General features: G+C 35.1%; 1 protein-coding gene across 3 annotated transcripts in view; it reads left to right on the top strand.

The window, feature by feature from the left end:
- LOC101015792 (probable C-mannosyltransferase DPY19L2) overlaps positions 1-24,836 on the top strand; it is a 93,345-nt gene that overhangs the window by 54,618 nt on the left and 13,891 nt on the right. For 2 of the 3 annotated variants that reach the window (XM_031665353.1, XM_031665352.1), the window contains exons 2-7: positions 6,507-6,587; positions 8,988-9,089; positions 10,847-10,918; positions 12,765-12,811; positions 22,723-22,747; positions 24,021-24,140. In XM_031665353.1, coding sequence (XP_031521213.1) covers positions 9,078-9,089; positions 10,847-10,918; positions 12,765-12,811; positions 22,723-22,747; positions 24,021-24,140 — 276 coding nt within the window. In that variant the 5' untranslated portion in view covers positions 6,507-6,587; positions 8,988-9,077. Of the gene's footprint in view, positions 1-6,506; positions 6,588-8,987; positions 9,090-10,846; positions 10,919-12,764; positions 12,812-21,807; positions 22,005-22,722; positions 22,748-24,020; positions 24,141-24,836 lie in introns of those variants that run through there. The other variant, XM_031665354.1, reaches the window with a different exon arrangement.

Raw genomic sequence — 24,836 nt, 5'->3', positions numbered from 1 at the left:
TGTCTTCATTTTTCAACAACATTTCAGATGGAGCTGGAAAAGAACATGAATTGACTAAGTTTTAAATTCAGAATATCAAAAGAAACAAAATCTAGGTAGGGAAAAGTTGAGATTTAACCAAATGTTCAGCTTTTTAAGCCTCCTAGGTATTATTTTTCTGTTTTATAGCTCTGTATATCTTTGTGAAATAAGTATTTATTACACACAACCTGAACAAGGTATTTTAGATCTAAGTGATTCACTTTAGAGTTTAGCGTCCAATGAAGCAAATTCACTGTTTAATGGGAGACTCCGGTTTTGGTGGCAAAGTGGTATTGAATTGAGCTCATGCTGGGGAAATTTACAAGGGAACTTTGTGTGTGCCATGAGGCATGAGAATCATTACAGGAAGGAAATGGAACCTCAAGATAATCTAAAGCTCAGTACTCAGGCCAGATAAGGATAGTATGAAAGGATATTCTTACTCATGAACATAGATTCAAACTTTTCACCTCGATTAAAATATTTCATACACACAAAAGTGTAGAAGATTAGTAGCTCAAGAACAGCCATTTATATGATAAAGATGTCAAGTAGGCATTTATTCACAGAATCCAAAGATGTTCTGGAAAATCCAAAAATGTAAGTTCTCATACTAACAGATTAAAGAGAAAAATATCTTATGATCATCCCACATTAAGATGCAGAAAAATAAAAACTCATAAAATTAGACATCCATTTTGTAATGAAAACATAACACAATACAAATAACAGTTTTCTTAACTCAGTAAAATTCTTCAGCAGTCACTAATCTTACTGATAATAAAGGTATTTAAGTGTTCTATTTAAAATCAAGATAAAGATAAATATGCTTTTTCACATTTTATTAAAGTCAAACTAGCCTAGTGTAATGCAAGAAAAGTAAATAATGAAAGAAGGAACAGAAAGAAGGAAAAATTTATTATAGTATCAATATTTACCTAGAAGAATAAAATTATTGACAAATTATTAGGAATTAGAAAAGAATTCAATACCATGGCTAGATTTAAGTTTAATATTAAAAAATCAATTTGCATTTCTATTCTTTGGCAACAAACAGAAAATATATTTTTTTTTAAAACTATACTTGCTTATGTATTGGAAGAAAATGCATAGGATCTGAATAGAATAACAAAATACATATAGTATTTGTATGGAAATTTATTTAAAATTCTAAGACATAAATAGAAAAATAAAACATTTATGTGTGTGAAGGTTCATGTAATGCAATTCTCCCCAGCTGATGTTCAGATTCAAAGCAATTTCAATGAATTGTCTTACCGGAGTCACTGTTCACTAAATGATGCTGGAATAGCCTATATGAGAGAAAGCAGTATGTTATACACAAATATGGGTTGAGCCTAGCACGTGTTGAATGTTCCTAAGCTGGATGTCTTTTTGACATGTCTTTATAAAATTTATAATGCTCCAGGCTTTTCTTGATTTTCCTTGTGCTAGCGCCAAGTCAGCCATTTTTCCTAGGATCTGGTTCCTTTTTAGAGAGAGATAATTGTTGGACACCAAGGCCTGAGTGGTATGTGCACTCGTTACTACCAGTGTGTCCTTGTTTCTAGGCCCTTTCACTGCACATATGTGCACACGTGTGTGTGTATGAAATCATGATTTCATAACTGTAGCTCCAATCCCAGCCCAATGCTATAGAAAGGCAGCCTAGCTAGGTACCTCAGAACTCCCAGAAAAACACCACAGGCTGCCATCTCCTGAAACTCCATCCAGTGGCAGAAGACACTCAGAAAGAGGGTCCAGGGAAATGCTCTCCGTCCTGTGGGTCTGGTATCTACTGTTCCCTCCAGGGAGGCTGCCCATGCAGGTAGCAGCAGCAGGGATCTAACAGGTGCCCTGCTAGGACTAGGCAGCCCAGGAAGGGTCATCTGCCCTCTGGAGCCTCCTACCCCCACAATCCTGGTGTCTCACCCTCCCACCTCATGGCAACAGAACTTGGGAGAGTACATTCTTCCTCGTGACAGCATTATTTGGGAAGTGGAGACAGAGTACCAGGGCACCAGATGAATCAAGCTGACCAGAATAGCACTAGCACTGCAAAGGCTCTGAACACTAAACGTCATTGTAACTATAGCACACAGAAGTAGGCCAGGACTTGCGTGATAAACCTAAAAACAAAGTGACTCTCTGCTGAAACAGGAAATTTAAAATAGGATCCACAGTCTCCTAGCGTAATATAAAAAATATACTGGACACAATAGAAAAACCACTTATCATAGCAAGAATGGAGAAAATAGCAAACTTGAATGAAAAAGACAATCAACAGATGTCAACACTGAGATGAATAGGATGTGGGATTATTTGACAAAGGGTTTTAAAGCAGTCTCATAAAAAACACTTCAGTGAGCAGTTTAAATACTCTGGAAGTGTATGAAAAGGCTACTCAAATCTCACTAAAAATTTTTTTTTAAAAGACACCTTGAGTGATTATAGAACTAGAAAATACAATAACTGAAATTAAAATTCAGTAAAATGGACTTGGTAATTAGATTGAATTTTACAGAGGAAGCAATCAGTGCTCTTGAAGATAGAACAATAAAGAAATCTCTAATCTAAATTGAGAAAATCACAAGAAAAAGGACAGAGCCTCCGAGGGACCTATGGTGTAGTAACAAGAGATCTAATATTTGTATCATCAAAATTCGAAGGAATGGAAAAAGAAGTGAGGAAGCTGAATAATTATTTTTAAGTAATTGCTAAAAACTCCCCAAATTTGGTGAAAGACACACCTGCAGGTGAAGACACTGGCCCGATTCCCAAGTAGGCAGACCCAGAGAAATCCATGCCAAGATACTATAAGTTAACTTAAAACTAAAAAGAAAAATCTTGAAAGCAGGTATGGAGAAATGACACATCACCTACAGGAACCAAAGAACTGACCCAGATTGTAGCAGACTTCTCATGTGAAACTAGGGAGGCCAGAAGGTTGTGGCAGAACATTTATCAAGGTGAATTACATATCCAGTGGATGTTTCCTTTAGGAATGAAGGGGAAATAGACATTCTCCAATCAAGAGGAAAATTAAGATAATTTGTGGCTAGCAGAGAACCTTAAAAAGAATGGTTAGTGAAAATTCTTTGTCAGGTTTGTTGAAGATCAGATGGTTGTAGATAGAACTTATTTGTAGTTCTCTATTCTGTTCCATTGGTCTATATTGCCTGTTTTTGTACCAGGACCATGCTGTTTTGGTTATTGTAAGCCTTAGCAATATAGTTTGAAGTCCAGTAGCCTGAGACTCCAGGTTTGTTCTTTTTTTAGCTTAGAGGATTGTCTTGGCTATATAAGGCTCTTTTTTGATAGCGTGGAATCAACCCAAATTGCCATGAATGACAGATTAATACAAAAGAAAATGTGGTATATACACCATGGAATATTATGCAGTCATAAGAAGAAATGAGATCATGTCTTTGGCAGGGACATGGACTGGAAGCCATTATCCTCAGCAAACTAATGCAGGAAAACAAGCAAATACTGCATGTTCTCACTTATAAGTGGGAGCTGAACAGTGAGAACACATGGATGCAGGGAGGGAACAACACACACTGGGGCTTGTCAGGGAGGGTAGTGGGAGGGAAGCATCAGGAAAATAGCTAATGCATGCTGGGCTTAATACCTGAGTAATGGGTTGATAGGTGCAGCAAACCACCATGGCACATGTTTAGCTATGTAACAAACATGCACATCTGCACATGTACCCTGAAATTAAAAGCAAAAGTTCTGAAAACAAAAGGAAGTAAGAAAGAAGGAATCCTGGGGTATAGGAAGAAATATAAAACAGCAAAATATAGATACAGAGGGGTAGATATAATAGACTATTCTTCTCATGAGTATTTCGCTAGGTGTACTTTTTGCTTTTATTTTGTTGAAATTCTTTATTTAGATTTTAAGTCAAGGATTTAATTGATTTATTTTCACTCTTGCGTTTTTATGGATAAAGCTTTTGAGGCCATGAATTTGCTCCTTATCCTTGCTTTAAATGTCTTCCTTAGAATTTCCATATGGAAATGGTATTTGCCTGCCATGCTGCTGCCATCATTCTATTTTTCACCTTTCTGAATCTGTTTGTTTGTGTCTTCCCTGTGTCTGTCTTTGCTTTGTGAGATAATGTGAGAACCTTTGTTGTAAGTTTTATGTGTATTTGACTATATTTGCTTTGTTTCTGTATATGATTCTCTTTTAAACTTTTTGTATTGAGGAAAGTTACTATTTCCTCAATTATTGCATATTTGAAACTTTTTTATAACTATACTTGAATGACAGATTGGCTAGCTATAAAATCCTTGGTTCTCACTTTTTAAAGTTTCTTAAAAATGCATCTACACCACTGCTTTGGTTTGTAAGTTTGTTTAACAAGTCTGATGCTAGAATTGTTCTGTCCCTTATAAATTGTGTGACTTTTGTGCCTGGAGGTTCTGAGGAATTTTTCTTCATTTTTCATAGTTCTACTGAAAGATGTCTTGAGTTAGTTTACCATACCAGATTAATTTTTTCCAGTATCCCCTGGATCCTTTCCAAATCCCGATTCATGTCTTCTTTTATTTCTGGAAAGTTTTCTTGGATTATAATTTAAACACTAGTTTTGATGCATTGCTGTGGAGTTGTTTTTTGTTTTTTTTTTTTTTTTTTTTTCAGGCACTCCAGTTGTAAGTATGTGGCTTTCTTCCATTTCTGCCACTTTGTCTGTTACTTCTCACTTCTTTCTCTGGTATCATTTTCATTCTTCATCATTGTTTTAGTGCCTTTACTTCAATTCCTTCATTAACTTATTTGAATTTCTTTTTTTTTAATCATCTTGTGATTTCGTTTTTATTTTTGATCATGTTCTTCTTTTCTTCCATTCCCTTTCTATGTCTAATAAACTCTTTATTTCTTTCTGATTTTTTCCCCATTTCTGTTCTTGGTTTTTGAATTTCTTGTCTAAATTGCTTTTTTAATATTTCTGAATGCTCGTTTGAGGATATTTAATTCAACTTTTAATTCTGCATAATTTTCTTCTGCTTTGTGAGATTTTATCTTTCAGTGGTGTGGATTTCATGAGCTGATATTTGACTTTCATGTTTGTTATCTTCTTAAAGAAGCTCTGGATATTTGTATAGGCATTTTTTCATCTAATAATTATTTTGTGTTTTCTAGTCCAAGTGCAAACCTCTTCTGAGAATGTAGCATAGTGTGATTTTTTTCAATGAATAACTTTTTTCTTTTTTTGTGTGTGATGGCAGTAGTGATGGATAGTCTTTTGGTTTGGGTTCTCATTTTTCCTGCTGGATACTTTTTCCTTCTTGCACTCCCCTTTTTATTCTCCTTTCTTTCCAGAAATGATGCCTTTCTGACTTGGGTGTTTTTGTCCCTACTCACTCTTAGGCCCTGCTCTGTACTCCCATTTACCAATCTCCCAGAACAACTTTACATAGAGATTGGACTTTTCCTCTGCACGGTTATTTTAGTTCCAATTTTGACCCCTATCTTTCCTTTTCTTCTTTATCCTTTTGTGGGTCATGAATTTGCTCCTTATCCTTGCTTTAAATGTCTTCCTTAGTTTCCATATGGAAATGGTATTTGCCTGCCATGCCTGCACCCTCATTCTCTGCAAAGGCTTAGGTCAGGGACTTGAGATATAACTCTATATATTCGTTGCTTCCTTTTTGATTCATAGGTAATTTGAAGTTTGTGCTGTTACCTTTTTCCATATATGTGGTTGTACTGTTCTACTACTTGGTTGATATATGCAAAGATTTGAATTTAGGCTGCTGTAACTTTCCCCAGGCTAACCAGAAGTACACAATTGTTCCCTTTTAATCAAGGCTATTCAAAAAATAAACAACAACAACAACAAAATAGAAGCCTCATTGCCAGTTCTAGTTCATATTCCTCTTTCTTAAAGGAAAGCTTAAATTTTCACATTTCAAACTGTTATTTCTTGAAGATGGGCTCATATATTTCCACAGGAGTGGTAGAAGAACTTTTAAGGTAGTGTTTTGAAAAATGGATTTTCAGCTGAGAAATAATATTTGGAAACAAACACATAAACACTCCTTAACAGAAATAAAAAAGAAGTAAGCTTTTAAAACTTCCTTTAGATTAGGATATATATAAGCAGCCACTTTTTCGACGCAGACAAGGTTTTCTCTTTGTTCAAATCCCCCCTCCCTCTGTCTCTGTATGGGGAGCTGTTTTCTTCTTCCTTCTTTCTTTCTTGCCTATTAACCTTTTCACTCCTTAAGACAAAAAAAAAAAAAAAAATATTTAGGAGATGTAGAATTCTATGTTGCTATATATTTCATACCAGTGTCATCAGTTTTAATTCTTTGCTTTTAAACAAGATTTTCTAAAGGAAATTTTTTTTAAAAACCTCACCATTTATATCTCACATAATTAAAATTTTCTATGTCATTTATAGATATAATTGAATACTTTAACTGGGTGATTTGTAGTTTTCAATACTGGACTTCTCTTTTATTTTCTAGCTAATTCAAGGTAGTGCCTGGTGGTGTGGAACAATCATTTTGAAATTTCTGACATCTAAAATCTTAGGTGTTTCAGACCACGTAAGTACTTTTTAGTTAAAACATAAAAGTTCTTATAAATATGTAGCTGAATGAAAACTTTGAAGGCATCTATTCTTATCTCTTCATTTTACAGAGGTTAAGTGTCTTCTTTAAGGTCTCTAGACGAGTTATTGGCAGAGTCAATAAGTCAATAACTGCAAGTCAAAAGTCTTGCAGTTCAGTGATCTTTGCAACCCACTAAAAAGAAAGAATATTCATCAATGCTGACTTGGCCTTTTAGGAAAAAAATACTAATAGTTTGTTAAGTAGTTATTTGTTTATATTTCAGTTAAAATAGAAATAATTAGTTGTTTACATCATAAGTTATCCATTTATTGCAGATGTTAACATATAGGAGGCTGTCCTCAGCTTTGAAAATACAGAACTCTTAAAATCTCAGTGTTGTTTTATGTATTTATAACTATGGACTAAAATCAATTTATGATTTGATGTTTTAAGGCCTTTCTTGTTATATAAAAAGAGAATGTTAAAAATTTTTGATCTTTTTATTTTCTAGGAAATACATGCAGAGCATTTCTCTCTCATGTGGTATTTCTGTTTGTTAATGTCTTAAAGAGTAGCCCTTTCCAAGGCCTAAGTCCCTGCTTAACTAACTGGTTTAGGTAATAGAAAACAATGCAGGAATCTACTTTTTATTTCTAGCATTTTCTGTTTAGAAATAAGCATACATGAGTATATCATACAATAATCAATTTTGAAATTTACCTCATTTAATGCTATCCAATTAGGGCCCTGTTTGATGCTGAAATTATGTGGTTTGGCAAGGGTTTATAGTATTACTTCTCTAAAAGGTCAAATCTATCTCTATGCAATATAACATGCAACATGTTTATATTACATAAAATTTCTAAATGTAGTTTGCCATTTATTGCTAGCTTTGCATGTGGTCAGTTTATTAATTTATTTGTTGCTGCTGTTCTCTGGTATGTCTGATATATTTCCCCATTCTCCTTTCCTTTTATTTATTGTTTTTCTTTATTATATATGTCTTATGATAAACTTTATTTAGACCTTTTAAGTTGTTTATATATCTGTTAAGTTTGTTCATGATTATGTTTCTTGCCTTACTTCACTTACTTCATTGACCCTCAGCTCTTTACAAATCTTTTTTTTTTTTTGAAACACAGTCTCACTCTGTCACCCAGGCTGGAGTGCAGTAATCTTTCGGTCACTGCAGCCTCCACCACCTCACAGAGTTCAAGCAATTCTTGTGCCTCAGCCTGAGTAGCTGAGATTATGAGCACGTGTGCCCTGCATGGCTAATTTTTGTATTATTGGTAGAGATGGGGTTTCCAGCATGGTTGGCCAGCCTGGTCTCAAACCTGACCTCAGAGTGATCCGCTGCCTTGGCCTCCCAAGTGCTGGGATTACAGGTGTGAACCACCATCCCTGCCCTACCATTAAAACAAACAAAAAAATACAAACATGCTTCCTTGGTAGTCCTGGTGACTTCCTTTATGTGATGATTATGAGGAAGACACAGAGAATTATAGTGGTTTGGTTAAATTACTGTTAGTCCTTGGGCCTATAAATTAGAAAAAATGAAGTGCAACTCTAAATTATCCTTGAGTACTGGTAGATTAGGAAAAATAATTGAATGAAAACCACTTTCGTAATCTATCAAACTTGTTTATAAAATAATTCTATCCTATATAAAATAATTTGAATTAAGAGTTTACTTGCCAAATATTTTCCTTTTTCTGGCCTTCTGAGGATGCTGTGGAAAAATAATTGTCTCACCAAGAGCAGGTTGTAAATAATCAGTAGAAAAATAGAAGTTCTGCATTGGGTTTGGTTGTTGGTATCTATTTTTAGCCTTGGAGATCAAATAGCTAAGTCAAAGATCAAAGTGGTATGTATAATTGTTGTAATTCTTATGAGGATCAGTTCTCATATTCAATGGTTTGAATATATGTCTGTAAAACATCAAGAAGTACCAAATATGGTAATCAGTCTGTGAGGTTTTGTGAAAATGACAGTGCACAGAAAGCTTATGACCTACAATGTATGTTGAAAGAGATTAAGTAAAATAGTTTTTCATCATAAATTGTTGTATTATAAAGTGTAATTAACTACATGATGGTTTCTTCTCAGCAGATATTTATTTTAGCTCACTCTTTATTATATTCTCTCTATTTTTTCTGACTTCTTTCTACTTTTCATTTTTCATGATATTTCTCTTTATTTTCAGTTATCTTGAGAAGTCAGCGCATCATATGTTTGGTTCACTGTAGTTTTTTGTTTTCTTAGAGGGATGTCTAAATACATTGGATTTATCTGCTCTATAAACTTTGTTATTCTTACATCAATAAAGTATTACTGGCTATAGGCTATAATCATTTGTGTAATTTTAATTAATTTTACTTTATTTTCTCCCAGATTCGCCTGAGTGATCTTATAGCTGCCAGAATCTTAAGGTATACAGATTTTGATACTTTAATATACACCTGTGCTCCTGAATTTGACTTCATGGAAAAAGCGGTATGAATGTTTCTTTTCTCCTTCTCTACTAATAGGAGATTTTGCTCTAGTTTTAATCTGAAACTCAAAATTTTTACTCAGAAACAGTCAACTTATTTTATATATATTTTTTACTGTAACTTTTGCTAATCTAACTTCCTCACTTGTTTTTTTGTCTCTTAAAAAAAAAAAAGATAGCCTCTATCTTATAGAGTTATTGATGATGGTTAAATGAGATAATCTGAGAAGAGTGTTTAACATACAATATGACCCATAATAATTACCATTACTACAAATCAATTTTAATAATCTAGGCCAATAGGAAATATGGGACCATTCAGGAAAAAGTCTCAATTCTTGTTTCTGTTTTTAAGAAATTCAGTTTTATTACAGTTAACACCCCAAATATTATAACATTTTTAACAAGGTATTACCAAGAAAGGTATGCTACTGATGAGTTTTAATGAACATATAAAAATTCATTTTAAATTATACAAATGCAAGGTATTCTTTTTAAAAAGTTCATGTTATAAAGCTTTAAAATATAGGCTGGATGTGGTGTTTCATCCCTGTAATCCCAGCTCTTTGGGAGGCCAAGGCGGTTGGATCACTTGAGGTCAGGAGTGGAGACTAGCCTGGCCAACATGGTGGTAGCCCCATCTCTACTAAAAATACAAAAATTAACCAGGCATGTTGGTACATGCCTGTAGTCCCAGCCTGAGTAGGAGGCTGAGACAGAAGAATTTCTTGAACCCAGGAGGCAGAGATTCCAGTGAGCTGAGATCGTGCCAATGCACTCCAACCTGGGTGACAGAGTGAGACTCTGTATCAAAAAAAAAAAAAAAAAGGCTTCTTGGTAGAATCATGGAACACAAGATCAGGAAGGGCTCCTAGAGGCCATGCCATATAGTTCTTTCATTTGCAGATAAAGAAAAGTTTAAAAGATTTGCCTAAAGCACACACAAGCCAAGATCAGGACATGGATTCTAATCGATTCTAGAACTCTCAAACCAGGGCTCTTTCCTCTATCTGAAACTTAATTTTTTTCATAGAACATAACAAAGTTGCTACTGGATTGATTATTCCTTGTGTAATCATTATGAATTCTGAATTAGTGGTGTATAATAAAATTTTACATTCTTCTCTTATCCATCCAACCAGTCATCCATTCATTCAAAAACTATTATTGACCACTAGTTATCCGTGAGGCAGTTTGCTATAGCACTATAAAGAGGAAAATGAACTGGTTTCTTGCTTTTAAGAAATGTGTAATTTAGTTACATTGTAAATTACTCCTTATCACAATAACAGGTTATCAGAATTAGTTAGCCAATATTATTTCTGTACTTATTCATAGTTTTAGTAATTAACTTTGGTTAGCTTGCTTTCTTGTTAGCTCTAGTTTCACTAATGAAAATAATGGAGCTTTGTAGTACAGAAAATTACAATGTAGGACCCAGGGATGGGTAAACACACATTTTAAAACTTAGTATTATGTAAATTAAAAAAAAGAAAAGAAAAAAAATAGATATACCAATTCTAGTTGTATTAAAATAAATTTTTCATTAAAATTTTGGAATACTTTTTATAAGTATTTTTGTAATTTTAGTTATTTTATTAAGGCATGGAAGACAATAAATATATATACTGCTGGTGACAAAGAAATTTTACCTTTTACTTTTAAGGAATGTTATCATGGCACTTAGTTTGACATAGATGTTTACTAATTTAATGTAAAATTCGTAAGTAACTATTTTGAATAATTTGGTATATTTCAGACTCCGCTGAGATACACAAAGACATTATTGCTTCCAGTTGTTATGGTGATTACATGTTTTATCTTTAAAAAGGTATTTTTAAACAAATTATTATTTGTTTTTGGCATCAATATAAGGACTATGATAATGCAAATTGCTCAGAATTCCATGTTATTTTTAGGATGAACTCTTTCTCTCTCTCAAAGTTTGTTTTTTATTTAGATATTTCATTATCGATCTTTTTATAAAAAGCCATGATAAAAGGTATTCTTATTTTTTCTTTCAAAAGATACATACCAGTCACCAGCTGTGTATCAAGGACTACATTAACATTGTAGGTACACCCGGACAAATAAAATGTGGCCACTCCTGTCTTGGAACTTACAGTCCGGGATTATTGGGGATGGGGTGCAGACATGAAGCAAATAATCGTACAAATGTCTAAAGAATTAAAATTTTTATAGGTGCTATGAAAGAAAAGTCCTTGACAACAACATTAGTGTCTTTCAAATATGAAGGCTACTACAGGAAGTCTTGATCTGTTTTGAGGGTCTATGAGAAGAATTATATATTAATTAAAAAAATATTTTTCTAAGTATATTGTTCACTGTTTTCATGAGATTTACAGAAAGATCTCAATGAAAGAAATAATCTTTAAAATACCAGTGGCAGGTTTTCTTGGTCTGTAGAGTTTATCTAAAAGCATGTTTAAAGACAGTGGGGTTTTTTTTTCTTTTTTTTTTTTTCTTGGCAGTCTTGAGCCATCTTTATTTATATTATTTACATGCTATCTAGTCTTAAGCCAGTATGTATTTATTTTATACTTTTAAGCAGATAAATAATGTGATTTCCCTACCACTATACCAGTTGTGTTCTTGTTGAAAGGAGTTTTCTGTATTTAAAGTCAAATTATCTTCCCTATGTAGTTTTAGTTGCCATACTTCTCACTCCTTTGTTTACACATATACACATAGATGTGAATAATTTAAGAGTGGGAAAGGTATCTCCCTCAACATCTCTGTTGTTTTACCCTTGATCCAGTTCCCTGGGGACCTCGGAATGAGTCAAGATAAAGAAAACAAGGAGGAATGAGTAAAATGTGAGCAGGTTTACTGCCCTGCATCCTTTCGGCCCATGCTGTCTTAGAATGAAGATTTTCTCTACTGACCTGTTTTTTTTCCATCAAGGCAAAATGTCAAGTTATTCTTATAAGGCTCCACTTAGAGGGGCCAATGCACGCATTAACTATTCAGCGGAGAGTCAGCCAATGTGAGAGAAACTGATAGCTAGATCCGCAACTGCTATATTTAAAAAAATAAAGATCCAAGGCTTATAAATACATTACTAGTCTCCAAACACGCCACATCCTGAACTATGTGAGCAAAACAGAAATGCGTACACACACACACACAAACACATGCACACACGTCCCTGTAGAAGCCACCTTAACACAGCCCCACACACACACATGCACACGCACACACACACAAACATCCCTGCAGCTAGCCAAGTTTCATACACACATACACACTTACACACTAATCCCTGTAGCCGGCCAAGCTTCATACACACACACACACACACACTTCTCTCTCTCACACACACTCTCTCTCTCTCTCTCATCCCTGCAGCCAGCCAAGTTTCACTCCTTCCTTTCTGCTTTCTTATAAACTCCTCAGTCTTTATTTTTCCTATTGTGGCTTATTTTTCACCCCAAGGATACTTCTGATGGTCATTTAGTTTTCAATCATGTGAAGTCACTTCTTGGAAGGAGAAAAGGAAGGTGTGTGTAGTATGACCATCCCATTCCTGAGGACTCCCTTAAACATCAAAAAATACTTCTTTCTTTGGTGGAGTGTTTACATTAATGAATCCATTTCTTTCTTTAAATATTGCAGTATTCCTTAGAAAAGTTTCATTGATTTGATTCTATTCACAGACTGTTCGTGATATTTCGTGTGTTTTAGCTACAAACATTTATCTAAGGTAATTATATCATCATTGTTTTTAAAACATACTGTATTCAATTATTAAATAACTTACTGTAACATTAATTTTTCAAATGAATATGCATTAAACTTTAGCATTATGATTAAGAAAGGAGATATGAACCAAACTTAAATGTTTTCTTAAAAATATTATTCTTACAGATTTCTTATATGTATTTGGACTTGTTTTGGAGATATTTATATTTGTGAACTAACTCAAAGTTTAAATTGATAAATTATAATATTTCATTAGAATTTAAAGTCAGTAAGCTAAAGATTTATTTTTGGAATTCCTCCCTTCCTTCTCTCCTCTCCTCTCCTCTCCTCTCCTCTCCTCTCCTCCCCTCTCCTCCCCTCTCCTCCCCTCTCCTCCCCTCTCCTCCCCTCTTCTCCCCTGTCCTCCCCTCTCCTCCTCTCTTCTCTCTTCTCTCTTCTTTCTTTTGACAGAGTCTTGGTCTGTCACCCAGGCTGGAGTGCAGTGGCATGATCTCTGCTCACTGCAGCCTGGACATCCTGGGCTCAAGCGATCATCGCATCTCAGCTCTGCCAAGCAACTGGGACTACAGATGTGCATCACCATGCCCAGCTAATCTTTGTATTTTTTTGTAGAGAGGGGGTTTCACCATGTTGGTCAGGCTTTTCTTTTTCTTTCTTTTTTAACTTTCAGAGGGGATATAATTATTTGTGTTCCTGAATATTTATGAATTTTCTTCTAAATTTATGGTTAAAACTATTTATTGTAGAACAGTTTCGGATGGTTTTAGTAATGTCACTAGCATAAGCAGATGCCAGCAAAATGTATCATATCAGTCACACATAAGTAAATTGCTACAGGACTCAAGAAGTAAATTGTGAAGAAAATTTCCTTCTGAGGGAAATATCTCAAATGACATGTTTTTTAATGTTCAACTTTTATTTTAGATTCTGGGGGCACATGTACAGGCTTGTTACATGGGTATATTGTACCCATGTAGTGAGCATAGTACCTAATAGTAGTTTTCAAGTTACATTTTATATTTGTAAATAGAATATTTGATTTTATTTTGTGACTTCTACTTTATAGAATCGTTTTAGATTTATAGAAAAATTGTGAAGAGAGTAGAGAGAATTTCCCTGAACCCCATCCTCCATGCTTGTATTTTTAATAAACAGCTGTGTATGGTTGTCAGAAGAGCTAATTAAGCTGTTAGGTGCATCTGTTGAAATTGTTTCCAAAATAAAGGGGATGATAGACCCATTCTATATTGTTCTGGACAGATGGAGCCCAGGGAAATGTGTCTTGGCATTCTAAAAAAGAATGAATGGCAAACCCTGGACACTATTCCCATAAGGAGTGCATGAAGGGACTTGGGATATTTAACTGGATAATAGAAGATTGAAGGGTATGTGGCAACTGTCTTCATGTATTGCAGAGGGTGTAATGTGGAAGCGACAGCTCGCAGAGGCCAGTGGATGGAAGATAATTACTCAGAATATGGAAGTCTTATGTACTGATTACATATTTGAAAGTGACAGGCCTGTTGTGTATGGGCAGAGGGTTCTGGGTTAAATCGCAAAAATAATAATAGCAGGGGCTAGTAGTAATACATTCTGAAAAACCAGTGTATCAAAAAGAGAGGGAATACTCCCTTCTTTTAGATCTGCTCCTCCAGGTGCTGACTGTAAGTAGCTTTGTATGTTTTATTTTAGAAAACACATATAGAAACACAGTATTTTTAAAAAATAGAATTGTAGTATTCTTCTTATCTGCAGCTTGTTACTTGTATTTAATAGTGTGTCTTGGGCCTCTGCCTTGATCTTCATTATACTTTATAATGGTCTTAGGATTTTATTGTTGACCATCATGCGTAACTGCCATGTGGTTAGCCTTTCCCATATCAATGGAAGTTTAGAATATATATAACTTTTGTCATAAAAAAACCAATGTTTTGAGGATTGAACATCCTGGTTCCTGTATCTTGGTATACTTATTCTAAGTATTTCTATAGTATAAAATATTTGAATTTGGACTGCTGATTATGAGGCTTGCATATTTTAGGATTTGATAAATACTGAGAAATAATAATGATGAGAGTGTCCATTTCCCTGCACCTCCACCAACATCGTTAGAAAGCTTTTAATTTTTTCTGATAGGTTAAAAACAGTTCATTTTATTGTATAAATTCTTTGTCAGTGGAGTTTTGCAGCTTTTCATGTGTTTATTTACTGTTTCTTTTTGACCTCTAAAAGTTGTTTTGTGGGCTTTTCTTTCTTTTCTTTCTGTCTCACTGCTGTGTATGCAGTGGCACAATCTTGGCACACTGCAACATCTGCCTCCTGGGTTCAAGCGATTCTCCTGCTCCAGCCTCTGGAGTAGCTGGGATAACAGGTGCCCGTCACCACACCCAGCTAATTTTTGTACTTTTAGTAGAGACAGGGCTTTGCCATATTGGCCAGGCTGGTCTCGAACTCCTGACCTCAAGTGATCTGGCCACCTCGGCCTCCCGAAGTGCTGGGATTGCAGGCATGAGCCACCGTGCCCGGCCATGTGTTATGTTTTTGCTTTTTCCATAGACATAACATTTTGTCTTTTATGTGTATTACATAGTTTCTTCCAAGATGTGAACTTATAGTTCATTTATGGTCTCTGCTTTTTTCTGGGTTCATATGCTGCTTAGAAACAGTTCCCTACACCAAAAACATTAACATATTTTTTCATATATTCTTTCATAATTTGCTATTTACATATAGGTGATTAATTATTCCTGCATTAATTTTGTGGTATAGCGACATAGAAGAGTCTACCTTTCCCCCCTCTAATGAGATATTGTCCCAACACAGTATTGCATAAATCTTTTTTCCAAATGTCAGTTTTTATCACTTATCAATTCTCATTGTATTTGAGTCTGTTTTAGATTGCCTCTTATATTGATCTCTTAGTTTATAGGAAAGCTGCTTTATTTTTTTATTTTTTTTCTTTTTTTGGCAACACATTTGTATCTAGCCACATTACCAAACTTTCTTTCTGGTTCTAATAGTTTTTCCATTGATGCCGTGGATTTTCTAGACAGGTTATCATATAATCTACAAATAGTAATAATTTTTTAATATTTATACTTCTCTATTTTCTTGTCTTGTGTTCTGGAAGCTAGAACTTCCAGAACAACTTTGAATTGCAGTGATAATGGGCTTGCTCTTATTTTGCTTCTGACTCTAAAGTGAAGAATGCCTTTATTGTCTCACTGTTTCATTTACTGTTAGTATATAATAGATAGCCTTTATTTCATTAAGTAAGTTTCCTTGGCCAGGCACGGTGGCTCACACCTGTGATCCCAGCATTTTGGGAGGCCGAGGTGGGCAGATCACGAGGTCAGGATATTGAGGCCATCCTGGCTAACATGGTGAAACCCCATCTCTACTAAAAATACAAAAAATTAGCCAGGCGTGGTGGTGGGCACCTGTAGTCCCAGCTACTCAGGAGGCTGAGGCAGGAGAATGGCGTGAACCCAGGAGGCAGAGGTTGCAGTGAGCCGAGATGGCGCCACTGCACTCCAACCTGGGCAACAGAGTGAGACTCAATTTCAAAATAAATAAATAAATAGGAAAGTTTTCTTTTGGTTTATATAAACCAGGATAATTTTAAAAATTAAAAACAGATGTTGAAAGTGTATAATGTGTGAATTGTAACTCAATAAAGCAGTAAAAAATGAAGGTTAAATGTTTAAAAAATGGCTTTAAAAATATTTGGGGGATTATTATATATTTTTTCTCCTTATTAATAACTACACTTGTTTTTAAAATTGTGGTAAGAATGCTTAACATGTGATCTACCCTCTTAACAATTTTTTAGCTGTATAATACAGTATTGTGGACTCTAAGTATAACATTCTATAGTCGATCTCTGGAACTTACTCATCTGGCTTAACTGAAACTTTAAGCCTGTTGATTAGTAACTCCCTATTTCCCCTCATTCCAGCTCCTGGTGACACCATTCCACTCTTTTGCTCTATGACATTGTCTATTTTAGATACCTCATATAAGTGGAATTGTGCATTATATATCTTGTGGGATTGGCTTATTTCAGTTAGCATAATGCCCTTCAGGTTCATCCATGCTGTCTTACATGGAAGAATTTCCTTTTTTTTTTTTTAGGCTGAACAATATTCCATTGTTTGTGTATGCTGCGTTTTCATTATTCATCTGTTGATGGACATTTAGTTGGTTTCCACAACTTGATTACTATGAATAGCACTGCAGTGAACATGAGAGTGTTAATATCTCATTGAGATTTTGATTTCAACTCTTTTGGATAAATACTTAGAAGTCGGATTACTGGATTTTATGGTAGTTCTACTTCTAATTTTTTAAAGTTTTTTTGATGAACCTCCATCCCGTATTCCATAGCAGGTGCACCATTTGCAATTCCACCTGTGCAAGGATTTCAATTTCTCTACATTCTTGCTAACACTAATTATCTTTTGTTTTTTGGATAATGTCTATCCTGACATGTACATTAGAGTTGTAATCTTTCTGCTGGTAGAAGGTCTTGCTTCAATGGTGATAGCTTCTGACTGATCAGGTGGCTGTGGCAATTTCTTAAAATAAGACAACAATGAAGTTTGCCACATTGATTGACTCTTCCTTTCGTGAAAAATTTCTTGGTAGCATACAATGCTGTTTGATAGCATTTTACCCACAGTAGAACTACTTTCAAAATTGGAGTCAGTCCTCTCAAACCCTGCCATGCTTTATCAACCAAGTTTATGTCATATTCTGAATCCTTTGTTTTCATTTCAACAATGTTCACAGCATGTTCACCAGGAGCAGATTCCATCTCAAGAAACCACTCTCTTTGCTTATCTATAAGAAGCAACTCTTCATCCATTCAAGTTTTATCATGAGATTGCAGCAATTCAGTCATGTCTTCAGGCTCCACTTTTAATTCTAGTTCTCTTGTTGTTTCCACCACATCTGCAGTGACTTCCTCTGCTGAAGTCTTGGACCCCTCAGAGTCACCCATGAGGGTTGGAATCATTTTTAATGTTATATGAGAAGAAAGCATTCTAAGAAAATAACATATAAAGTAGCAAATAAGTTGGAATCAACTACTTCCCATCTCTTATTGATGTTAGTATTTTGACCTCCATCCATGAATCACAAATATCCTTAATGGCATCTAGAATGGTGAATCCTTTCCAGAGGTTTAAAATTTACCCAAATCCATCAGAGGAATCACTATCTATGACAGCTATAGCCTTATGAAATATATTTCTTAAATAATAAGACTTGAAAGTTGAAATGACTCGTTGATCCAGACTGCTTTCCTGCAACCTTAATCTCCTTGTCCATCTCTGTCAGAACTCTTGGGTGACCAGCCGCATTGTCAATGAGCAATAATACTTTGAAAGGAATCTTTTTTTCTGGGAAGTGGGTCTCAAGAGTGGGTTTAAAATATTCAGTAAATCATGCTATGACAGATGTGCTGTCATCCGGGCTTGTTCCATTTGTAGAGTAGAGGCAGAGTAGATTCAGCATAATTCTGAAAAAAGGCCTCAGGATTTTCAAAGTGGTAAATGAACATTGGCTTCAACTGAAAGTCGCCAGCTGCAGTAGTCCATAACAAGGTAATTCTGTTTTGGATTTTTCATAAAACCAGCTTTTGGTTTTATTTATTATATTTATGAAGGTTGTTCTCCATTTTATTAATCTCTGCTTATATTTTTATGTCCTTAGTTTTTCTTTTGGCTCACTTTTGTTGTTTTTCTGTGTTTAAAGTTCACATCATTTATTATCAATCATGATTGTGTCCTAGTAAATACATTTAAAGTTATAACTTTTTCTCTGAAGAAAATTCACACTGTATCCCATGATGTGTGTAGCATTACCATTAATGTTGATTTCTGTGTAGTCTGTGATTTGAGTTTTGGTCGTTTAATCCAAAATCAATTAGAAGAATGTCTTAAAATGTCTAACTAGTTTTAGGCCAGGTGCAGTGGCTCATGCCTGTAATCCCAGCACTTTGGGAGGCCAAGGTGGGCAGATCATGAGGTCAGGAGATTGAGACCATCCTGGCCAACACAGTGAAATGTTGTCTCTACTAAAAATACAAAAATTAGCCGGGTGTGGTGCATGCACCTGTAGTCCCAGCTACTTGAGAGGCTGAGGCAGGAGAATCACTGGAACCCAGCAGTCGGAGGTTGCAGTGAGCCAAGATCGCCACTGCGCTCCAGCCTGGCAATGGAGTGAGACGCCGTCTCCAAAATAATAATAATTTTAAAAAATGTCTAACTAGTTTCTTCTGTTGTATATTTTGCCTTTAAAATTAACTTGCTATTTATTGATATGGATGTTCAGTTTTAGTAAATGCTCTATGAGGATGTTTTAAATGTTCATTTCTAATTTGGGGGAAATTCAAAGTTGCATGTTATATTGTGTTGTTAATGTGCTATTCTAAATGGTCTAGTACACCAACTTATTTTTCTACTTTATCTGTTTTCTTAGAATGCTATCTTCACATACAACATTAAAAATGAATTTTTCAAAATTGTCTTGTAATTTTAATAGTGTTTGCTTTATATAGATAGTGCTGTTGTTCATTGCATGATTATTATAGGATTGTACTTTTGATTATTATAAAGGATATTCTTTGCTTTACTTGGTGGTTTTTGCTGTAAATTTTTCTTTGTAGAAAATTAATATTGCCACATCTGCTTTCTTTTTTATAGATTTGCCTGGTTTACCCGTATTTATGCTTTTTTTTTTTAACATTTTTATGACATTTTGGTGTAGGTATATTTCTCATTGTTAGATTTTTTCTATTCAAATTTCTCTAATACTCATTTTCTAGTTGGTGAATTTAACCCATTTTCATGTTAACTGTGATAACTGCTGTTTGTACTTCTTCCTGCCATCTGATTTTGTGTTTTCTATTCATCGTGCTTTTCAAAAATTATTTTCTTGATACTTACTGAATTGTTAGCTATATCCCATTTCTATATTTCCTGGTGGTTTTTCTTAAATTATTAGCAAATATATTCATCTTGATATTAAGAATTCATCAGCATCTAAAACCTGTTACCACCAACAATAAATAGTAGCTAACAGTTATTATTTCCTGTGTGTCTGATAGTATTTTAAACTTCTTACCAGTTAACTCAGTAAATCCTCACAACTACCTTGTGAGAAGGGAGTCAGTTATTCCCATTATTTACAGATGAGGAAACTGGTAAGAAGGTAAGTAATTTTCCAAAAGGCACACAGCTAGTGAGTAATAGAGGCAGAATTCATACTCAGGCTCTGTACTTAGAGACCTGCTTGCTTCAGCACTGACCTGTCAGAATATTTTTACTTGTCCCTGCCTACACACCCTTTCCTTCCAGGTTATGCTGAAATTTGCTTCTAGATTGTTGTCTTAGCTGCTAAGAAGTCTCTAAGCATTTACATTAAAGACACCAGCAATCTTTGGACTTGACTTCAAATTTTACTGATTTATTTTTCCTTGACATGTAGAATTGGCATGCTTTCTGGGTGCTTTCTCACCTGAAAAATGGCTTTATTTTGCCCTCATATCTGATGGATAGATTAGTTAATAGATATTTGTGGGTTTCATTCAACATTTTGTTGACATTGCTTCTTTGTGTTCTAACATTGAGCATTACGGATGAAAATTCCTATATAGTTTTTCTCTCTGGAAATCTATAACGTTTGGAGGGGTGATGCGTGTGCGTTGTTCTCTTATTCTTTCACTTTAGCCTCTCTTTTTTGAATTTCTGTTACTGCTTTTATCATACTATCTATTTCTTTTCTTTCTGTGTTCTCAGAGAATGTCATCACTGAGTCTTTAATACTGTCAACTTCAGCTGTGTACATGTTGCTCTTCAACCTTCTTTTGAGGCTTTAAATTAGGCAAATATATTTTTCTTAGAATTTCTGAAAACTCCTTTTCACTGGAGCTTATTTTAATTATATGGATGCATTATCCTCTTAAACTTCTGTGAAAATAACAACTGGAGTTTTCATTTGCATTAGCTGTTTCATGAGAGGTCAAGTTTTTTACTCATTTATTTTGGTGTTTCCTTTTCATGCTATTTGTGTCTTGGGATTTGATTGTATATTCACATTTTTAATTACCTACTTGATTTAAATAAAGTATCAGTAGTTAATTTCAGGGTTCTTGGTGATTATAATAATTATTCACCTACCAGGCTGAGTTTTGCCTAGAAGAAATCTGTTGTGCCTAGATTTCGGGACAAGTGGGGAAACCCCACTCCATTAACTGCATACACAGGGAAGGAGCTACAAGGGAAATAGAATAATTTGGTCTCCACTATTACCTTAAGAGACCTTCCCTGTCTTCTATTAAAAAAAAAAACCTACTGCATACAAAGGGTAGGAGCTACAAGGGAGATAGAATAATTTGGGCTCCACTACTACCTTAAGAGACCTTCCCCCTGACTTCTCTTTTAAAAAACCTATGGGTCTCGTACCCCTGAACTTACTTTCCATACTTATTTCTCTCTTCACCCCCAAAATCCATATTAGAATGCAGCTGCAGGCTATAAAGCCTTGCATAAAAGTAAAATACCCAGTCTTTTCAAGAGAAGAATAAAATAGGCAGTCTCCTACCTCTTGTCTTACTCTAAAATAAACTCCATGAAGGTAAGTGTTGTGTCCATACTGTTCATGCTGCACAGCAGTTGCCCTTATCTGCAGGGCGATGCATCCCAAGACCCCCAGTCTTGAGACTGCAGAGAGTAACACACCTGATTACCATCATCGGAACACATTTCTGTTCACGTCTTCCACCCACAGATTTCATGCCTTTCCCATCTTAACTAAGTACTTATCATGGACTGTGGCCATAACTTTTGCAGTTTTAGGTGCAACAGCAAAACCAGCATTAATTTTTCCTTCTTCACAATTTCATGGATAGATTTGTTCTTACTGTAGATCTTAGCAACCTCAGCATATGATGCTTTTTCTTTTGAGAACTTTCACCTTTTTTTCTTAAAGAAAGCACTTTACAGCTTCTCTTTGGCATATCTCAACTGCCAGCATCACTGCTCTTGCACTTTGGGGCCATTATTAAGTCAGAAAAGGGTTACTTGAAAACAAGCACTGAGATACCACCAGAGTCCATCTGATAACTGAAATGGTAACTACGTGACTAACAGGCCGGTGACGTATACAGCATGGATATGCTGGACAAAGGGGTGAGTCACATCCCAGGTAGGATGAAGCAAGGTGACTTGAGATTTCACTATTCAGTATGGTGCACAATTTAAAACTTAGGAATTGTTTACTTTCTGGAACTTTTCATTTAATATTTTTGGACTGCAGTTGACCACAGGTAACTGAAACTGGAATGTGAGGATCGGAGGATAAGCAGGGACTGTGGTATTCATTGCATTGCACAGTGCCTAGAATACAGTAGGTGCACTATAAATGTTTTGTAAAGGGATAACTTTTCTGAAACTAAAAATATTTATGCTTTACCCAATAATTTTTCTTCTGGAAATTTATGCTAAGGAAATATTCAGAGATGCTTACAAAGTTTTATGCATGAGTGTCCATGCTATTTGTAATTGTGAAAAATGAAAACAACTCAAAAGTTTAACAGTGGTCATCTAAAGTATTGTATACACTGTATATATAGGTTGAATAGAAGGTCATCCTATTCATTTATTCATGAGAGGTACAATCTCCAGGGATCTGTAAAATCTATTTTGTCTTAACCAAATAACTAAATTATGACTTTTAAATTGTTGTAATTTTTGTAGTATTATCTGATATTTTTATTTTTATGTATGTTCCTAAGTAGTTTAGAAGATAGATTTTTAAAATCAAAGATCAAACAAATGAAGCTTATTTTTATGTATTCATAGTATAAGAGACATTCAGAAAATAGATAATATTTTTGTTTTATTCTAGAAAACAGCTCCTTGAACACGGTGAGGTAAAGCTTTCATTTTAATCTCTAGTAGACTTGTGTATTACATTCTAGTTTGAGGATAATTGACAAAGGTATAACCTGCTGCTGACGCACCATCAGTCGTGAGTTGTCAGCATTGGTGATACATTTCTGCTGATCCTCCTCACTCTTTCATCTGCTCTTACTTTTGAATAGTAATAAGGATTTAAAAGCTAGAAGGCTGATTTGTGACTATAGTACAGAATTAAATTAAATTGCATTCATTTTACAATAACAAGCATTTGGTTTCTAGCCTGCAGAGCTAATCAGCTACAGTCCATTAGGGCAGGCACCCCTCGCCCTGTGACTGGTGGCCATCTGCCACCACGTAGATTTGCTGGTCAGTCAGCAACAAGCTCAGAAATGTTGAAGGATACAAAAGATACTAAAGTAATGTTGCTGCCCTTCAATATGTGTAATTTTACAAAGGAGACAAATACGACAACATTTTATATGGTGTAAAATTATTTTGTGGCATAAAAAGGAAAAGATCAGTGTGGGCTGGAAATATTTCCTATTTGATAGAACTTTAAGTGGGTGTTGAGGTAAAGGTCAAATTGACAGGAGTGGGTAACTGAATTTGAACTTAATAGGGATAGTTTATGACACATGTTGAGTATCCTTTATCCAAAGTGCTTAGGACTAGAGGCATTTCAGACTTCAGATTTTATTGAATTTTGGAATATTTACACTGTAGTTACCAGTTGAGATCCCTAATCTGAAAATCCAAAATCTAAAATGCTTCAATGAGCATTGTTTTACTTTATAACCTTTGAACATTGGTACTCAAAGTTTCAGATTTCCAGAGCATTGTAGATTTTGAATTTTTGGATCATTGGCCAACTTTGTCACTTTAGTGAGGCCCACTGTGTTGGTCGGTCCTCCGCCTCCCTCGCACCACCTCCTGCTCTCCTGGCTCCTCTGCCTGCTCCATTTTCTTGCCGGCTGCCACTTATTGCCTTACAGTAGACTATGTAATGGATTTGCTATGTCTATGTATTGTCTGTCTTTCGTTACTAAATGTACTTAAATACAATACAAGGGCAGAAATTGCTCACTGTTGTATCTGAAGCACCCAGAAGAGGACCTGGAACATAGTAGGCATTCGATAAATTGTTGTTGAATGAATGAATACTAATAGGCTCATTACTAAGTTAGAAGATCCTTGTCTTAATGAATAATATAGTTTTAATATACTTAATTAATTTAAAAATATGAAAAGCAAAAATGTGATTTTGTCTTATTTGTGTTTTTATAGCTGGCTTTTCACACGTTGCAGTTGTTAGCGTTTACTGCCCTTGCCATTTTAATTATGAGGCTAAAGCTGTTCTTGACGCCACACATGTGTGTGATGGCTTCCTTGATATGCTCTCGGCGGGTAAGGGATTCATTCTTTTATAACAATACAAGGATAACCTTTGAACATCATATTGGTACTCAAAAGTTTCAGACTGAGTGCTTCAGGGTACTTTTTTTTTTTTTTTTTTTTTTTTGAGACAGAGTGTCACTCTGTCTTCCAGGCTGGAGTGCAGGGGTGTGACCTCAGCTATAGCAGCTACACTTATAATTACTGCGGCTTTGCCAACTAATTCAAAATATAAACACACTAAGTGTTTTTAACTTAACTAACTTAAATGATTTAAAATATTACTTCATGATTCACTATAAGCAAGAAAAGCAATTTCAAGTGGCTTTGAAAAGTATTTCTAGATTTTAATTGATAGTTCTATAACAAGCGATTAGGCAAATATTTCCCCTCTGTTAATATCCTCTCCATGAACATAACCTTTTGGAGTTCAGGTTTGTGTAAGAGTGCCTGGCGCAGTGACTCATACCTGTAATCCCAGCACTTTGGGAGGCCTAGATGGGTGGATCACTTGAGGCTAGGAGTTCGAGACCTTCCTGGCCAACATGGTAAAACCCCATCTCTACTAAAAATACAAAAATTAGCTAGGCATGGTGGCAAGTGCCTGTAATTCTAGCTACTTGGGAGGCTGAGGCAGGAGAATCGCTTACCTGGGAGGCAGAGGCTGCAGTCAGCCAAGATTGCACCACAACACTCTAACCTGGGTGA

The sequence above is a fragment of the Papio anubis genome, chromosome 4, assembly GCF_008728515.1.
Source record: "Papio anubis isolate 15944 chromosome 4, Panubis1.0, whole genome shotgun sequence".
Taxonomy (NCBI): domain Eukaryota; kingdom Metazoa; phylum Chordata; class Mammalia; order Primates; family Cercopithecidae; genus Papio; species Papio anubis.
Note: the sequence above shows the minus strand (reverse complement) of the source record. Positions and strands in the feature narration are given on the sequence as shown.